Here is a 20359-nt window from a genome sequence, read left to right as displayed (position 1 = left end):
AAAGCCAACCAACACGCCCTTCAACGTCAGCCGCTGCTGCCACCAACAAAATGCTGTCATCCCAGAGCTCACTGGTGTGGAAAAAATTTTTGTATGTCTGCCTCAGATTACAGCAATGCCATCTGTAATCAGTGCCAGCAAAAATTGAGTCGTGGAAAAGCAACACCCACCTAGGGACATCAGCCTTACGAAGGCACTTGATGAAGAAGCTCAAACACCATTGGGATGAGCACATGAGGAAAAGCAGCACGCAAACGCCTCCTCTTCCTCCTCCAGGTGAAACATCTTCAGCTGCTTTATCCTCTACTGCCCTTGCACCTTCACAGCCGCCCTCCTCCACTCTGCCTCTTACCTTGAGCAGTTCCTGCTCCTCTGCCTACAGCAGCCAGGTGTCCGTTAAGGAAATATTTGAGCAGAAGAAGCCAATGTCTGCCAGTCACACCCTTGCCTGGTGTCTGACAGCTGGCTTGTCGGAACTGTTAGTCTACCCAGCTTTTACTATACAAGCTGGTGGCCTTCCAAAAATTTGTGGCGATTGGGACGCCACAGTGGAAGATACCAGGCCCCAATTATTTTTCAAAAAAGGTGATACCCAAACTGTACCATGATGTTGAAAGGCAAGTGGTGTCATCTCTGGCACAAAGGATTGGGTCAAGGGTCCATCTGAACATGGATGCCTAGTCTGCAAAGCACGGTCAGGGAAGGTATATTACTTATACGGCACATTTGGTAAACCTGGTGACCGCTGGCAAGCATGGAGTATGTGGCTGTGCAGCGGACTTGGTGGTGACACCTCCATGGCTTGCAGGCAGGCCTGCTGCCACCTCCTCTCCTTCTCCTCCTACTCCTCTTGCTAAATCCTCTTAACTGTCATCCTCCTCCTCGGATGAGTGCTACTCTACTGCTGCGCTCTCCTCTAAAACTGCACACCCCCAGCTCACCAGGGCCTATTCTGCATGCCAGGTACAACGGTGTCACGCCATTTTGCACATGTCTTGCCTCAAAGCCGAGAGTCACACTGGACCAGCACTCCTGGCCGCTCTGAACAAACAAGTGGATCAGTGGCTGAACCCGCACCAACTGAAGATCGGCAACATGGTGCGCGACAACGGCAGCAATTTCATTTTGGCTTTGAGTTTGGGCAGGTTGGTACATGTGCCCTGCATGGCACATGTGCTGAATCTTATAATCCAAAAATTTGTGTGTAAGTTCCCAGGCTTACATGAGGTCCTGAAGCAGTCCAGGAAGGTGTGTGGGCATTTCAGGCGTTCCTACACGGCCATGGCGTGCTTGTCCGATATTAAGCGGAGAAAGAACTTGCCAGTGAGGCGCTTCATTTGCGATAGCCCAACTCGCTTGAAATCAATGCTCCTCATGTTTGACCACCTACTACAACAGGAGAAAGCCGTCAATGAGTATCTGTACAGCTACGGTGCTAGGGCAGGCTCTGGGGAGCTGGGGAACAGAACAGTGGACACTCATGAGTAATGCCTGCAGGCTCATGCGTCCGTTTGAGGAGGTGACAAACCTGGTGAGTCACAGCAAAGGCGCCATCAGCGACCTGATCCTATACGTTTTCTTCCAGGAATGTGCTGTGCGTAGAGTGGTGGATCTCTGTATGTATTGTGTGGACCCTGGCGGTGGGACCACTGACAGCAGGAGGATAAATACAGCAGCAGTAGGAGGAGGAGGAGTGACGTGTGGCACTGGCAGCAGGCAATGTATTGTGTGGACCCTGGCAGTGGGACCACTGACAGCACGAGGATAAATACAACAGCAGCAGCAGCAGGAGTGACATGTGGCACTGGCAGCAGGCAATGTATTGTGTGGACCCTTGCGGTGGGACCACTGACAGCAGGAGGGTAAATACAGCAGCAGCAGGTGAAGGAGTGACGTGTGGCACTGGCAGCAGGCAATGTATTGTATGGACCCTGGCGGTGGGACCACTGACAGCAGGAGGATAAATACAGCAGCAGCAGCAGGAGGAGGAGGAGTCACGTATAAAAACAATAAATACATAAATTAATAAATAAATAAATGCAGCAAGCCAGCAGCAGCAGGAGGAGGAGGAGTCACGTATAAAAACAATAAATACATAAATAAATTCATAAATAAATAAATGCAGAAGGCCAGCAGCAGCAGGAGGAGGAGGAGTCACGTATAAATACAATAAATACTTAAATAAATTCATAAATAAATAAATGCAGCAGGCCAGCAGCAGCAGGAGGAGGAGGAGTCATGGATAAATACTATAAATACATAAATAAATTCATAAATAAATAAATGCAGCAGGCCAGCAGCAGCAGCAGGGGGAGGGGGAGTCACGTATGGCAGCAGGCAATGTATTGTTGTAATTCCCAGGCAGGCACCTCATGTCCTCCTCTCGCCGACAACAGGTGCCAGGAATGTGTCTTCCATGCAGGCCTGGTTAATCTTCAAAAATGTCAGTCGGTCCACGCCCTCTGTGGACAGACGAGAGCGCTTCTCGGTGACCACGCCACCGGCCACACTGAAGCACCTCTCGGACAGCACGCTGGAAGGGGGCAAGACAATCCCTCCAGGGCGTACTGCACCAGCTCCCTCCAGATGTGCAAGCGCTCCACCCAGTACTCCATGGAGTCCGCAGGCTCCTCGCTGCCGGTGTCAAGCCCACTGAAGGACCCCATGTAGTTGGCCACCATCCGGGTCATACACTGGCTTTGACTCTCAGCAAAGGTGGCTGCTGCACGCACCTCCTCTCTCAGCTGCTGTACCTTCATGTAGAATGCCTGCGTCAATGACAGCAGGTCTCCTGGGCGCCTGACGCTGCTGATGGCCGCAGGCACCGGCTGCGGGGGGGGGGGAAGGCGGGGGGAAGGCTTCCTCCAGTCGCTGAACAAAGATCTCCTGCAACTCCCTTGCTCGCTGCTCACGGTCTCTAGCAGGAAGAACCTGATCCCACCTCCCCCTCAGGGGGTCCAGGATCATGCTGATGCAGGCGTCCTCCCTCGCTTGCATCCGCTTGACCCTGGCGTCTGTGCGCAGGCAGCGCAGCATGTGCGCTGCCATGGGGAACAGGGTGGACCGTCCAACAGAGATATCAGGGTCAGCGTCCTCCTCCTCCTCCTCTTGCCCCTGATTCTCTTCCTCCTCTCTCCACCCTCGCACCACTGCTGCGCTCCGATTTTCCCCCCCAGCAGCAACGTCCAGCACCTCCAACTCCTCCTCATCCTCCTCCAGGGACTCAAATACCTGCGCAGCAGTGGACTGCGCAGGCGGCTGCTGTTCCAGCTGCTTCAGGGCCTCCTCTCCCAAATCCACCAAATCGCCAAGTGCCCTGTCCAGCAGACAAACAAAGGGCAGCCACTGGCAGAGGGATGCCCGTTGTTCGCTCACCAGGTTGGTTCCCTGCAGGTAGGGAGCCAACACCAAGAAGACCTGCTGCATCTGCCCCCACTGTGTGTTGGTGAGGAGCTGGAGTTTGGTGATGGTGCTGCCGATGCCGGCGACAGTGGCATCATAGATGTACCGGTTGACAGCCCTCCTCTGCTCAACCAGCCGCTCCAACATCGCCAGGGTGGAGTTCCAGCGAGTTGGCACATCAATGATGAGGCGGTGTCGTGGCAGGCCCTCCAGCTGCTGGATGTCTGCCAGTTTTGCTGTGGCAGCTGCTGATTTGCATAAAGCGCGCACAATCTTCCGCGCCCCTTCTAACAGCTCCTGCATCCCCTGGTAGGTGCGCATGAACTTGTGCACCACCAGGTTCAGGATGTGGGCCAAGCAAGGGACGTGGACCAAGTCTCCCCTGCTGATGGCAGCCAGCAGGTTGGCAGCATTGTTGGACACCACCAATCCCACAGTGAGGCCTCTGGGGGTCAGCCACGTCCTCTCCTGCTCCCTGAGGTACCGGAGCACGTTGGATGCAGTCAAGGAGTTTTTGCCCAGGCTTTTCATCTCCAGCAGCGCTCGGCAGTGGCGGGCCTTCACGCTGCTGGAGAGACGGGATCGCTTGGCGGCGGGAGCTGCTGCTTTTCCCCTGCTCCCGCGCAGTGGCACCACATAGTGGGCGACTGGTGCCGCTGCTGCGCCCGAGGGTGGACCTGCTTCTTCCTCGCTCTGGCTTTCCTCCAGGCTGACCCAGTGGGCCGTAAAGGACAGATAACGGTCTGTCCAAAAAAGGCTACTCCATGAATCCATGGTTATGTGGATCCGCGCACTCACAGGGTGATCGAGCTCGCGGCCCACGTTCGCCATGGCAAAGCGGTGCAGTGCTGGGATCGCCCTGCGGGAGAGATAGTGGTGGCTGGGGACTTGCCACTCCGGGATCTCAACCTGCAGCAGCGCTCTGATGTCACTCCTCTCCTGCACAAAGGTATATGGCAGGAGCTGGGAGCACATGGCCCGGGCAAGCAACCCGTTCAACATGCGGATGCTCCTGTTGGTGGGAGGCAGCACATTGGTCACACCAGGGAAAGACTCGCTGAGCAGGGTCTGGCAGCGTTTGCCTGCACGGGAGGATGAGGAGGCCACTGTGGAGGGAGCTGATGAGGCCACTGAGGACTGGCTGCCCAGGGGGGATGGGAGTGAGTTGCTGCTGTGCTCCTGCTGCTGCTGCTGGATGGGCATGAGGGTCGGATGCTGCTGCTGCTGCTGAAATCTGTGCAGTGGCTGTCTGGGTTTGACCACTGCTTGCGCTACTGCCCGTCAGCTTCTAATACTCATTAAACTCATCCAAATGTCTGCTCTGTAAGTAGGTCTGCAGGCACGAGGTACCCAACTTGAGCAGATCGCGACCTCTGCTGAGACTGACACAGCAACTGTTGCAAATTGCACGTGTCGCGTCCAGTGGGCATTTGGTGAAGTACCGCCAGACTGGGGACTTTAACCTGGTCTTTTAGCTTGAGGGCTGGGGTTTTTGGGTGCCCTTGGAGGATTGTGCCTTTTGGGTTTAGCTGAAGCAGCAGGCTGTGGCTCCTGCCTTCCACGCCCTGTGCTGGCCGCCTTGCTGCTGCCGTGCCTCTGTGCCAGAGATGCCTCCTCCTCCTCTGATGACGAGCTGCCTTCAACCAACTGTGCTGGTGGTACTGGTAGCACATAGGAAGGATCCACCAAGTCATCATCATCATCATCCACAAACATATCCTGTGAGCCCGCCTCAACCAACTCCTCTTCCCCAGCATCCCCTGCCCTGCATCACGCCCCTCTTCATCACCAGCGCCAACAACAAACTCCTAAACCTTAAACTCCTCCTCCTCGCATGGCCCCATCATGTCCACCTCAAACTGCTCCAAAACATCCCTGTAAACACTCGCAGTCCCTGGGGTGAAGAGCGAGCTCAGTGAGGGCAGGCTGGTCGATGGGGTCACCGTGACCACGGCCTCAAGCGCTGGTGGAGGCATGCTGCGGACCGGAGTGCTGGTGGTGGTGGCACTGGTCTCGCTGGTGCTGGAGGCCTGGCTAGAAACGGTGGCTTCCTGCTCCGCCATCATTTCCACCACAGCCTGCACCTGACTCTCCACAATGGGCCGTAGGCGATGACCCGTCTGAAAGATGGGCGCAACGCGCTGCTGTTGTGCCTCTGCTCCCTCCTCCCTGCGGTCAGTGGCTGGCGGCGGACCAGTTCCAGACCTGCTGCAGCTGCCAGTGGCTCCTGCTATGGCGCTGCCTCTCCTGGTGGTGCGTCGCCCTCTACCTCTGCCAGTCATTGTGCACTATACATATACAGTAAAAAAAAAATGTAGAAGAGGGCGGGAAAGGGTGTAAACTTTAATAAAGTCTGTGTTGTTGGTGACTTGGTGGTGATTAGTAGTAGTAGTAGACAGTAGTAGTAGTAGTAGTAGTAGTAGTAGTACGCACGCAGGTAACTAAGAAATCCCTAGCGTACTACACAATAACTAAGTCGTGCGGCAACAGTTGGTGACAATTACAATCGGTCACACACGGTCAGACGCAATCAATCAATCAATCAATAGGCTCGGGTAGGGGACAGTCACAGGTCACTCACAACGGATGCTGGTGGTGGCCTGTGATGTAACTATTATTTATTTATTACACACTACAGATGCTAATAAAATCACACACTAACAGTGAAAAAAATTAACTGAACGGGAACTAGTAGTAGTAGTAGAAGTAGTAGTAGTAGTAGTAGTAGTAGTAGTAGACACTAGACAGTAGTAGTACGCACGCAGGTAAATAAGAAATCCCTAGCGTACTAAAATAACTAAGTCATGCAGCAGACAGTTGGTGACAATTAAAATCGGTCACACACGGTCAGACGCAATCAATCAATTTAGGTTTGGGTTCGCATTCAGGAACCCTTAAAAATCGCCCCAAATTTTCGGGTAAACTTTGCATTCGGGGTCCTGCTGAGCACCCCTGCACAGAAGTATTAGCGGGTCAGGAAAGAATTTATGTTGGCCCCCACCAAGCCTGTCACTGAACGAGAACTCTGGCCAGCATCATGGTAGATCCATTCCTATCACCATCAGATTTTTCCGCGGAATCATTGTCCACTTCCCACAGCTCTCCTTGAAGCTTGCAATTTAACTGCAGCAACATTTTCTGTGCGATACTTCTCAGTTTTGTTGGATTAGAGATTGCTTGCCTTTCATATTCACAACTTGAGAAGGCACAGGTGTTTGTACACAGTACAAGTTATTCATGGCACCGTACAAGTCAGTGCACGTTGGCAGGTATTAGCTCATCTTGAATTACCACAGTTATCAAAGTAAAATATCAGAAAAAAAACATTGCAGAATTTTATAATTAACTTTACAATTTTCAATTAATCAAAAAAAACATTTTTCAATTTTCATCATCATTGCCTGCACTCTCGCCAACGTGCACACGAGCATGGCCATCACTACACAAATATTGCTGCCGAGAGGACTGACATTTATGTCCTGAGATCAACTAATGACAACAACCCTTTGCAGCTGTTTGTGGTGCATTAAAACAGTGAGTTTGGTCTGTCAGTGTGAAGCAGTACACTACTTACACTACCTGATCCATGTATACACACACAAGTTGTTTTAAAGCACTTTATGCCTCCAATTTAGGAATGCAATGTGATTTCTGCCCTTTAGGGATTATAACCCTACCCTGCGTCAAATACGTAATTTTCCCAGGGCCTTTTAGCATGTATCCCACTCCGACATGCCCCCCTCCAGGTGTTAGACCCCTTGAAACAATTTTTCCATCACTTTTGTGGCCAGAAACTGTCTTTGTAGATTTTAAAATTCGCCTGTCTATGGCGGTTCGCGTGAACTATTTTGCGGAAGTTCGCGTCCGTGGTCCGCAAACCCAAAATCTGAGGTTCAAGCCATCTCTACCAGTGATGCTCGGATACCCCCGATCACAGATTCGACTTATTCAGCCGTGCTTAAAAAAATCCGACTAAGTTGTGATTTCATTTTCCTGGATTTGAAACTGACCTACGAATTCAACTCGGATATTTTCCGTGATTGCCTCTGATATCTGGAATCACAGCCGTGATCATGGATTAGCCCCCATATGTGCTACAGTCCCCAAAACGGCATGGATTATAAATGTGATTAATGCCTACAACTTAAAATAAAATTCAAAAAGACCTTATAGTTTTTAAGATAATCAATTTTAAATGTTCAAAGGAAAATAGTATACATTAAATGCAGTAATGACAGTTAATGTATTTAGCGCATTTACATGTATTACTTTTTTCCTTCAAAATTTTATTTGAACCTTATAAAATCCATTATCTCAAAAACTATAAGGTCTTTTTGGAATGTTTTTCCCTTAAAGAGACTCTGTAACAAATTTTTCAGCCTTAGTCCTTCTATCCTATAAGTTCCTATGCCTGTTCTAATGTGCTCTGGCTTACTGCAGCCTTTCCTAATTGCACTGTCTCTGTAATAAATCTTATCTCCTTTCCTCTGTCGTGTCTGTTGGGCTAAGGCTTGAATGTGTGGAATGTGCAGGGCTGCTTGTGATTGGATAGAAGCGATACACACCCTCTGCAGGCCCCCTGCACACTCTGTATGACTCACACACTCTGTTTATGTGAGCCTATCACAAGCTGGTTAGTTTGTTTGTAAACACTGCCTAAAACTGTTAATTACAAGCCAGAATTGCAGCAGAGAGTGGCAGAAACAGCACAGAGGGGCACAGGAGAAAATAAGGAATAGAATGGTATGCTTTTTAGTATAAGAATATTAGAGTACAGATTCTCTTTAACGTATCCTGCAAATTTGGTGTTTATAGCATGTAAGAGGGCTTTGCTATTGACCTTTAGGCCTTGTTCACATTGGAACGCGGAAACGTGCGCTCCAGGACCGGGTCGGCTGACCCAGCGCATCCTTTTCGATCTACTGCGCACAGACTCTCCGGGGACGCTGCCGGTGCCACCTGGATAGAGCGGTCCTGTGCTAACTACCCACGCTAAACCATCCACGCTGAACCATTCACTCTATATCACACACTACTCACAGCGGAGGCCTGGAGGTACTTGCAATATCGTTTACCCGGAGGTGGTAAGATCCACATTATGTCTTGAACTGCAAATCTTTAACTGATGTCAGCTTATTTAAAGCAATCTGAATTATCCAGCATAAGAAAGTTATGAACTTGTGACTCCATCTAACAAATTATCTTGCTCTATACGGAACTCAACAATTGTGGTGATATATGCAGTTTTGAACAAGCTAAAACACGTCAGTTTGTCCCCTGGGGCTGAGGTGACAGTTGAATAGCAGTTCTCAATCAAGCAGTACCAGCTGTGAAATATCTTTTCACCCGCTGGTTTATTGCAGTGTGACTGTCTGTGTGAATGCTGTATGAAACAGGATCCTGGATTTTTCTATGATCTGTATTTATTGCACAAACTGTATTTGTATATCTGTATAATAAATACCTACCTTTTATTTCACTTGGTCTGAAAAGTACCTAAAGAGTACCTAAAGCGCACCTTAGTCATTGTTATATACTTGTTCACATTGCGTTCTGTCCACATGTCGGTCCGCGTTGGACGGTGTTTGAAGCATTTTTTTTCCGATTCCCGGCTGTCATAGACTGTGCGGGCCGGTCCTTGATCGGGTCAATATCTCACAGTCAGAAACTAGGTCTCGCTGTCGCTTTGCGCATAGGTGCCCATATGTGGATTCGCAATCTTTGAGCCGACTAGCCGAGAGGAGCGTCCTTGCTCCAAAGGATTCACCACACACGTACAATTCAAATACTTGCCACCACATGTGGGTCAGCACATGACTGCAAATATATTAGAACACTGCGAACACTGTAAGTTAACACTTATCTGTATGCAGGGATCGTCGCCAGATCTGTCTATCTGTGCCCGATTCAAGCATACGGGTTATAAATTCAATATACTCTAGAGCACAAGGTAACGGTTTTGGAGGAGTAAGTATGATTGTGTATGGTCAGGAACAGGTCGTAACCCTAAAACGATTTTTAAATGTTTTAATAACAAAAATGCATTACACACATTTACATACACTAATTAACATGTACACACAAAGCTTAAAATAAATGGGAATAATTGTGAAAGGTTTACTTAGCCGAAATGCAGTCTGTGTGGGGATATTTCCTTCTGGGAAAATAAATGCAAAGTCCTTGGTTTCAGAATCATAGGCCTTTAGGTATATTTTGTAATCCAAGCAGATGTTACAGTTCCAAGATGGCTGCTAACCACATGGTCCTCTGGTTAGCAGTAGTGTAACAACGGGCTGGGCAGCTGCGGCGAACAGCACCGTCACCGCAGCTGCCTCCGTGCCCCTGCCCGCTTCTCTGCCCGTTCCTCCGGCGTCTAGCACGCCGAGGACGGGTCTGTCATTGGCTCATAGGGTCGCTGTCTCGCACAGACAGGACCTTTATGCTGGGAGGAGGCGCGTCAGCTGACCTGCTGGTCGGCTGATGTCAGAGGAGACTCACGGCGCCCCAGATTGGTTGATCGGAGGGGGCGGTGCCGTGAGGTCTCCTCTTCTTCTTAAGCCGTCGCTGCTCACTCGCAACTTGTCTGCTGTTGCGAATACATCAGTGTGAGCACTGAGACCTTAGACTAGTATCCGGTGTGCTTTGATCTGGGGGGAAACCAGGGATTTCACACAAGACTAGGACTATTGTTGTATTGCTATTGTTGATTATCTTTGTATGATTCTGGCTATACTCTGACCTTGCTATTGCTTGGCGATTCTGTGCCTCTGCCCGTCTGATCTAGTTGCTGAACCTCTGCCTGATTACCTACTACTCTTCTGCCTAGCGATTCTGTACTGTATCTGCCTCTCAGTTGCCGAACCTTGCCTGTCTGACCTCTCTACTCACCAGTGGGCCCTTGCCACTGGTGAGGTGCTCTTCGGATAGTACCCACCAGCTCCTCTGGTGAGGTTTAGTTAAATCTATACAGTTACGGTTGCTGATAGTACCTTACCAGCTCCTCTGGTAAGGTCTAGTCAAACTATACAGTTACTGTTACTGATAGTACCTTACCAGCTCCTCTGGTAAGGTCTAGCCAAACTATACAGTTGCTGTTGCTGATAGTATGCACCAGCTCCCCTGGTGAGGTCTCCTTAAACTAATCAGTTACTGTTGCAGCTAGTACCCACCAGCTCCTCTGGTGAGGTCTAGCGTTATTTACAGATAGTGCCCACCAGCTCCTCTGGTGAGGCCTAGCCTTGTTGTTGCACCTTGTGCTCATCAGCTCCTCTGGTGAGCACTTATTAATTACACATAGTTCCCACCAGCTCCTCTGGTGAGGTTTCGTCGTACTTATCTGTCATAGTTGCGGATAGTGCTCGCCAGCTCCTCTGGTGAGATCTATCTATTTATTCTACTGTGCACCGAACACCATATACCTTTATATATCTGCATTTTATACTTGCATTATTGGTGATACTACAGATCACCACATAATCAGATATAGAGTCTGTATTATTGGTGATTCTGCAGATCACACAATAATCAGAAGTCTGAGTTGCTACACCAATCGTTACAAGTAGCAGGCTATCGTGAAGATGGGATTTGGAGGACTGAAGTCCGCCTGCTGGCAATGTGCTTTTGATGAACTTGGTTTGGGGGTGTGGCAACGCCTGCCCCCTCTGAATTACCCACCAATGTCAGTCCACCTCCTCCTAGAAGGATTTTGAGCTTAAATTGTAAAACCCTTTAACTCATAAACTATACATGTCATATGTAGGTGAATAGCAGATTCATACTTGTCAGAAAATACCAATTAATATAACATCTTGCATGAGTGTGTTAGGCTGTCCTGTTACCCGAGAAGGGTCATACACCAATAACCGGATGGGTTATGGTTATGATTTTTATATCAGCAGATTGGGCAGATTTTAACAAACAAGACTATATTAATTTCATAGCTGTGCTATACACGTTTTTTATTTAACAGACCAAAATTAAAAACCATATGCATTTAAACTTATTCCCCAGCGGTGCCGCTTCGGCTGGACTCCCGCTGGGAAAGCTGCCTTAGTGCTCAATTAGCATCTGAGTGTGACCAGCCAGAACAACCTTTGATGTATTATACCAGGATTCTGGCTAGGTTTCACCCCCCTTGGCTAATTAACAAGTCACTGGCCAGCAACCAATTCTGTTTGAACAAGTTAATCAAACACACATGCCTTCACTGAAAAGAAAAAATGTAATTTTGCGCTACTTTGCAGAACGATACAGAATCGCCAATCGTCTCGACGTCCGTATCATTCATGACTACCTGCGCGCTTTATTATTTTTTTAACTGCTTTTCTAAGCGCTTTTGCTGAGCGATTGCAGTTTTTCACTTCCTGACCTCAGTCAGGAAGTGAACTCTTTGATAAGGAAAATAATAAATACAATGTATTTATTCTTCAAAACGCGAATGCAATTGCTGCACAAAGTGATTTTGTGAGCGGTTGCGTTTTTCCTATACCTTCCATTAAGACAACATCGCCTCAAAAATGGCCCATGCACCGCTTTTATAAACGGGTCGGAAATGAACCGCTCAGATGGGAACTGTCTCATAGAGAATAATGGTGTAAGCGCTTTCAGGGTGATTTTGAAAAATCGCCAGCGCTTAACAAAAGCGAAAAACACCTCTAGTGTGAAATAGCCCTGAAAGTCAGCTGGTTTATTCACGATTTAATCACGGCTATTTTGCGTTCTGAATATTCGTAACCATGGAAAATCCGTCATTAAATTCCGTGATCCAGAATCAATCACGGATTTGGATCCGGACATCGAATAGTGGGAAAATGCTCGTGAATCACAACTATGTTGTGATCACAAGATCGTGATGAGCACCACTACAGCACACTCCATCTTCTACAGCGTCCGCATGAAACCTTGATGCACCATCCTCCTCCTGTTCTGATTCGGGCACCCCACAACAACTTATTACCACTTGCCTGGTAGCCACCACCACCACTAGCACCAGAGCCACTCCACCTGATATGTCAGAGGAGTTATTCACACATTTATGTGATGAATTTAGTGATGCACAACCATTATTGGCAGAGGGGGGAAGGGTATAAGGATGACACCATCTGATATGTCTCAGTCAGGCATCAGTACACACATGGACATAAGGTGTGAGGGTGAGAATGATGATAATGATTAAGTACCTGTTGTTGGTGTCTTTTTGGAGGTGACTGATACTAGTGAAGCAATTAATGATGATGAGGATGTGTCCATGGATGTCACATTGGTACCCACAAGAAGAGATGAAGAACAGGGGGACAGTTCAGATGGGGAGACAGAGAGGAAGAGGAGACGAGTTTTAACCCAGCAGGGGGAGCTCATCAAAAGGAGCTAGTGGCTCTTTCAGACAGCATGTATCGGCACATTGGGTCGGCCAGCCAAGTCCTTTAATGCCTGCTGTTGTCACCACCAGAATGCTGCCATTCCAAAGCTCACCAGTGTGGAATTGTTTTTGTGTGTCTGCCGCAGATAACAGCATTGCCATTTGCAACCTCTGCCAAAGGAAACTGAGTCATGGGAAGTACAACACCCAACTAGGGACAACTGCTTTGCAAGGGACATGTGTTCATCCCATAGGTGTTTGTGATGTGACATCAGGAAAAGCAGCACACAAACTCAAAGCCACCCTCCTTCTCCTGGTCCAGCATCTTTAGCCACATCAACCTCTGCTGTCCTTGCCCCCTCTCAACCACCCTCCACTTCACCGCCTCTCTCATTGAGCAGTTCCTGATCATCTGCTCAGTCAGATTTCTGTCAAAGAAGTTTTTGAGTGGAAGAAGCCAATGTCTCAGAGTCACCCCCTTGCCTGGCGTCTGACAGCTGGCTTGTCAGAACTGTTAGCCCATCAGCTTTTACCATACAAGGTGGTGGAGTCTGAGGCCTTTAAAACATTTGTCACAAGTGGGTCACCGCAGTGGAAAGTACTGGGCAGAAACTTCTTTTCCAAAAAGGCAATCCCCAACCTGTACCATCATGTGGAAAAATCAAGTTTCAGCATCTCTGGCACCCAGTGTTGGGGCAAGGGTCCATATGACCACTGATACCTGGTCTGTAAAGCATAGTCAGGGCAGGTATACCACGTACACTGCGCATTAGGTTTACCTGTTGACGGCTGCCAAGCAAGGAATGCATGGCTTTGAAGCGGAGTTGATGACACCGCCACAACTTGCCGCCAGGACTGCTGCCACCTCCTCTTCATAAAGGAGGAAGGATCGGCACTGCAATCAGCATTTATTTTCCAAAAAGTGAGGCAAAGTCCATATACAAATGTGCAGTACAACTGTACAACATGGGTGGACATACAGTGCTGGGAGGTGTGATGGCAGCGGTGGGTGCTGGGCACTGCTCGCCTGACGGCTGCTTTGTGCTAACTCGCACTTCTGCTACAGCCTCCATAGAAGCACGATTGAGCGCGAAATGGCCGTCAGGCTAGTAGTGCCCAGCACCCACCACTGCCATCACACCTCTCAGCACTGGTATATCCACCCATGTTGAACAGCTGTACTGCACATTTGTTTATGGACTTTGCCTCACTTTTGGAAAATAAATGCTTATTGCAGTGTTGACCCTTCCTACTTCTTTATCCTATGATTGCTACTTTCTCTGGATCAGAGCACACAAGTTGCACCTTAGTGAGAGAGGTGTATTTATCCTGCCTAACCTCCATGACATCAGCTATCCTGTGCTGTAGTGCCAACTGCCTTTCTACTCACCTCCTCTTCCGCCATCTCCTGCACTCTCGCCAACATGTGCACAAGCACGGCGACCACTACACAAAGATTGCCGCTGAGAGGACTAACATTTAAGTCCTGAGAGTGTCAACTATTAACTAATTGCCGACTACTCCACGCCAATTGGCGTGAGCAGTGCGGCAGCCCCAGGAGCACGCCACGCCGATTGGCGTGAACGGTCTTCTATAGGGCTAGCAGGAGATCGCGCGCAGATCTCCTGCTCAGGGGCGGAGCTCCGCCTCGCCTTCAGATCGCCGCTCGGAGACTGTAGACCGTCTACTAGGGCAGTACAGCGGTGCGATCTAAGGCAGCGATGTGCTGGGGACAGCCGTGTGACACGGCTGTCCCCTCCAGAGTGTCGGCGTTGATCCGCTGTCATAGGCTGAAGCCTATGACAGCCGATCACAATGATTGGCCAGCGGGGAGAGGGTGGGAGAGGTGTTAAAAATAAATATACACATTTTTATTTAACCACTTCACAACTGAGGGGTTTTACCCCTTGAGCACCAGAGCAATTTTCACCTTTCAGCACTCCTTCCATTCATTCGTCTATAACTTTATCATTACTTATCGCAATTAAATGAACTATATCTTGTTTTTTTCGCCACCAATTAGGCTTTCTTTAGGTGGGGCATTATGTCAAGAATTATTTTATTCTAAATGTGTTTTAATGGGAAAATAGGAAAAAATGTGGGGAAAAAAATAATTTTTCAGTTTTTGGCCATTATAGTTTTTAAATAATGCATGCTACTGTAATTAAAATCCATGAAATTTATTTAACCATTTGTCCCGGTTATTACACCATTTAACGAGCGAGCGGGAGCGCAGACAGAGGTGGGGGGTGCATGCATCTACACCCCTGGTAGGGAAAGGGTGTTAAAAGGGGTGTAGATACACGCACCGGTGGTGGTAAAGTGGTTAAAAACTAATAATATTTATTAAAAAAGTAAACACTGGAGGGGGGGGGGGGTTCAGACCCCACCAACAGGAAGCTCTGTTGGTGGGGGGAAAAGCGGGGGTGATTACTTGTGTGCTCTGTTGTGCAGCCCGGCAGCTTGGCCTTAAAGCTGCAATGGCCCTATTAACAAAAAATGGCCTGGTCACTAGGGGGGTTTAACACCGCGGTCCTCAAGAGGTTAACAACCCTTTGTGGTTGTTTGTGGTGCGCTAAACGCCGAGTTTGGTCTGTCAGAGTTCAGTCTGTCAGTGTGAAGTGGACATAACCCTTACACTACCACCACGTGTACACACCAGACATTTTAAAGAAGCCCTTTATTCCTTCAATGTAGGAATGTAGTGTGATTTCTGCCCTTTAGGGATTAAAACCCTACTCTGTGTCAATTTTATGTAATTTTTGGTGGGACGTTTGGCATGGATACAGTCCAGGTGCTGGACCCCCTTGAAGCAACCTTTCTATCACTTTTGTGGCCAGAAACAGTCCCTGTAGGTTGTAAAATTTGTCTGCCCATCGAAGTCTATGGCGATTCACCCAGGTCACATGAACTCTCACTTTTACGGTTCGAGTTCGGTGTCCGCAAACCCAAAATTTGATGGTCACTACTCTATCTGTATCACATCTTTCATCCCATTTCCCATGCACTGCAGTAACCCATCTAATACCAAATGAAGTACTGCATGATTCCTTAAAATACAGAATGAGACACTGCATGAGGTAAACAGCTTAATAAATTGTAATTCATTTTTTCCGTAAATTACTGAACTATTACCGCATATGTGAAAATCTTATTGATTTCAGAAAAAAAGTATAAAAAACAGAATACGGTATTTTACCGAACCATTATTTATTTTACCAAACCTGTCTTAATGAATTGAAGCTTTAGTCAATTACCATATCGACTTCCAAAGTGCTGGATGACTTGTAATGCTGAGGCTGTAAATGAGCCCTTATAACAGAGGTCCCCAAACTTTCTCAGTCAAGGGCCGGGACAACATACTTCAGACTGCTTGGGGGCCGGAGAATACATAAAATGTTGAAAAACATTACATCCCCCAGTCATGCCCGGAGGAGAGCTCCCAGCAGAAGCCATTCAGTCATGCGGTGCCCCGAAGAACGTCTTTGTGCACCAGTGAAGCATATCCAGATGACAACGTGCCGTCCAGTTGGACAGCAGTGTCACCTGATGCAGAATTGGAGTGGAAGCCAGCGAATAACTGCTCTCTGGCTTCTACAGTATGTGGATGGGTGATGCCAGCACTGCTATTCTATATGTGGGCCGCTGATATTTAAGGGTGCAGTGGGCCACATCTATAAGTTATACATTTTGGTTTGGGGGGGCCAGTGAAAAAGCTTTGGGGGGGCACATTCGGCCCCCGGGCCTTAGTTTGAGGACCACTGCCCTATAACATTCAATTTCTCTGCTTGAAGTGTACTTTCAACAGTGGGATTTGAGCTTACCTCACGGATGCATATGGCACATGTGTAATCTAAGACTTGAGCTTTGTACTTTTTCTCTGTATGATATTGCTTCAAGCTCTCCATTTCCACACTTCCCCGCATCAGAGTCTGCATTCTTTCTCTTAGGATGTGATTTTCTTCCTCAAGTCGTAATAGAACCTGGGATAATTCTGAGCCAAGATCTGAAACTTAATAAAAGTAGTAGGTTACGTAAATATTGATGTTTTGCACAGAGAAAAAAAATAACCACATAATGTATTTTACTTACACCACAAAAGAATAAACACATAAAAAAAGCAAGAATAAATTAGAAATACATCCTACAATAAAATATAATAAATGTTTTGTGAAGTTAGTTTTCTTTATATTTTGGAATAGGCAAGGCTAGAACCTGGTTTAGGTTTTTCTTTTTCTGTCTGTGTTCTCATTGGGGTCACATTCTGAATCAAAATATGCAATTCTGAACCTGGATTGTGGAAATGTTGCAGACTTTCATGAGATTTGGATGTTAAGGCAGTGATAGTGTAGAACGAATTGGAAGCCCTAGCAACCAAACTCTGGCAAACCATGACAGGCTATCTCAGCCCTCTTGCACAGGTGTAGCAATAGCCATACCAGCTGCTATGGGGCCCTGGAGCATGGGGGGCCCAGGTGGTACTTAATGTATTCACCATTAACTTCCTTGTGTTTCTCCAATCTCTGACTTTGTCTCAGTGTCCATGAGTTAGCAGGAAAAAAAAGAGCGCCATCTGGGGGTGGACAAAAAGGGCGCATCGTTAAATATCGTTAGCAACATTACAACATTATAGTTTTGAAGTATATTATTGTTTTCGAATCTTGCAAGTTTTTGGTTTTTATCAAATTATTTTGTTTGTATCTAAGTACAGGCTTTACGCTATCAAAGATATTATCAGTTCTATGTGTAAAAGGGTGTTTCTGCATAGGGAGTGGTTAAAGTTAAGCACCACCAGGGAGAGTGGTTAGGGTTAGGCACACACCACCCGGGTAGTGGTTAGTTTTAGGCAACACCAGGGAGGATGGTTAGGGTTAGGCACCACCAGGGGGGTGGTTAGGATTAGGCGCCACCAGGGGGTGGTTAGGGTTAGGCGCCACCAGGGAATGGTTAGTTTTAAGCACTGCTAGGGGAGGGTTCTGTGTGAGAGTAGGGTTGGGTTAAGCTGTATTGTTGAATTACATAAGGATTTTTAACGTTCATATCTTTTCGTTATTATGTCCTGTCTGTTTTTTCAACGGTATTTATTGTTAGCCAAGTTTGACAACAATGTTTATCATTATCAGATTTCGTTATCCACTGGCACTATTTCGTTATCTTTTTTCACAGTGCTCTTTTTTCATGCATGCGTCCATGAACTATGTGCAATTTTGTTTGCATGAGAATGTTAATTGTCAGTTAACTAATAATCATATAGGGTAGGGGCAGGTGGCATTGTTTAAGAGTGCCTACATCTGAGTGCCCCATGAAAGTTTTGCTATGAGGCTTCATGATTCCTAGCTAAGCCATTGATACCAGGTGTGAAAGTGGCAGCCATTTTGTGGGTTTTAGCTAGAAATTGGTTAGAGCAGAGATGAAGACAGAGAGAAAGAGTTTGACAGTCAGTGATATATTAGATTGTAGTTTTGTAGTCATTGTGAGTGAGAGAGTTGGTATGTATACAGGGGCATAGCTACAACTCACTGGGCCCCATAGCAATTTTTTTGACCAGCCCCTCCCCCCCCTCCTCCCGCCGGCCAAACAAACATCTACTTGCCAGTGATCTCCCTTTGATGGTGCTAACAGCCTACTAACAGTCTTCTACTAATGATGTCTATAATGTTTTGTCTTTTTATAGGATAATGTGGCTAGAATGTGTGGGTGGCATGGTGCCATAGTGGATAGCGCTCTTGTATTGCAGCACTGGGTCCCGGTTCAAATCCCAGCTAGGGCACTATCTACATGGAGTTTGTTTGTTATCCCCATGTCTGCATGGGTTTCCACCAGGCACTCCAGTTCTTCCCACATCCCAAACATGCAGATAACTTAATTGGCTTTCCCCTAAAATTGGCCCTAGACTGCGATGGGCATATGACTATGGTAGGATTAGATTGTGAGCTCCTCTGAGGACAGTCAGTGATATGACCATGTACTCTGTAAAGTGCTGCAGGCGATGTCAGGGCTATATAAGTACACAATAATAAAATGGTAGGACATTAGACTATGGTAGGATTAGATTGTGAGCTCCTCTGAGGACAGTCAGTGACATGACTCTGTAAAGTGCTGCAGAAGATGTAAGTGCTTTATAAATACATAATAATAATAATATGGTAGGGCATTGGACTCCGTCTATGGTAGGATTAGATGGTGAGCTCCTCTGAGGACAGTCAATGAAATGACTATGTACTCTGTACAGTGCTGCAGAAGATGTCAGGGCTATATAAATACATAATAATAATAGTATGGTAGGACATTAGACTATGACTATGGTAGGATTAGATTGTGAGCTCCTCTGAGAACAGTCAGTTAAATGACTATGTACTCTGTAAAGTGCTGCAGGAGATGTCAGGGTTATATAAGTACACAATAATAAAATGGTAGGACATTAGACTATGGTAGGATTAGATTGTGAGCTCCTCTGAGGACAGCCAGTGACAAGACTCTGTAAAGTGCTGCAGAAGATGTCAGTGCTATATAAATACATAGTAATAATATGGTAGGACATTAGACTATGACTATGGTAGGATTAGATAGTGAGCTCCTCTGAGGACAGTCAGTAACTTATACTGGTGCCTTGATAGCTCTGGGGGTTTTAGTCCTAGAAGGGCTACCTCTGGGAGTTTGGGTACTTGTAAGCATACAGTAGAGTATATAAATTGATACACTCTGATCCAAAACCTTCACATTTTTGGGCATGACCACCACACGTGTAGGAAGGTACCCCACTGGCCACATGCTCTGAAGCACAGTCCTTTATTTGCCAGACAGATTTTTTTCCATACAATCAGGAGTTAAGTACCAGCACAGAAGGACTTTATATTATGTCTCCACCAGATAGGAGCTGATAGAAATGCTTGGGGTACCTCTCCACACGTGCCACAGATCTTCAATATCGAGGGAAACACTAAGTTCTCGTTCCCATCTAGATATGTTATGTGGTTTAGGGAGATCAGAGGGGGGAACTGCATTTTTGTAAAGATATAAGGACTGGGGACCCTGGATTTGTAACGCAGATGTGCTCAAAACAAGTTCTGGTAAGTAATGATTTATGGGTTCGAATCAGAATCATTTATTTCGCCAGTACAACAGGGGTTGTACCTGGAATTAATTGTTGGCACATACAGGGTCGGTGATGGTACATTCACATACAGTCAGGTACAGTATAATATACATAAGTAGGCATTATATATATACAGGACACATAACTATAGTGGAGGACTCGTGGGGAAGTCTGGAGTGCTACGTGAGTGGAGCGACCACATCTACCTGCAGCACTCAACAGCTCTGCAGCTATTTCCAGATGCCCCGAAGTTGTCCTGGAAGAGAATGGATAGAGAGAAGAAGAGAGAGGATAGACAGAGAGAGAGAGAAAAAAAAAAAAGAGTTTCCCTGGGGCTACAGGTATGTTTGTTTATAAAGTAAGAGATCTGAAGATAACGAAATAGTTCCTTATCTGGTATATGCCTATTCTCTCTAATGACCCATACTCACGAGGGACTTTTGTCGCCTCAACACGCGGCGCGCGCGTGTTGCGGCAACAGGTCGCCCGTGAGTATGGGCCGC

At 47.2% G+C, this 20359-nt stretch overlaps 1 protein-coding gene across 13 annotated transcripts in view; it reads right to left on the bottom strand.

Annotated features, from left to right (window-relative positions):
- Window positions 1–20359, bottom strand: part of CCDC88B (coiled-coil domain containing 88B) — a 948743-nt gene that overhangs the window by 443355 nt on the left and 485029 nt on the right. For 12 of the 13 annotated variants that reach the window (XR_011024965.1, XM_068261744.1, XM_068261745.1 and 9 more), the window contains one exon: window positions 16585–16772. Coding sequence is in view for 12 of the 13 variants with exons in the window: in XM_068261744.1 (XP_068117845.1) it covers window positions 16585–16772 (188 nt within the window). In the remaining variant the exon portion in view is untranslated. The remainder of the gene's footprint in view (window positions 1–16584; window positions 16773–20359) is intronic. The other variant, XM_068261742.1, reaches the window with a different exon arrangement.

Source organism: Hyperolius riggenbachi, chromosome 11 (assembly GCF_040937935.1).
Source record: "Hyperolius riggenbachi isolate aHypRig1 chromosome 11, aHypRig1.pri, whole genome shotgun sequence".
Classification (NCBI taxonomy): Eukaryota; Metazoa; Chordata; class Amphibia; order Anura; family Hyperoliidae; genus Hyperolius; species Hyperolius riggenbachi.
The sequence above is the reverse complement of the archived record's forward strand: the minus strand, read 5'-3'. Positions and strand labels throughout refer to the sequence as shown.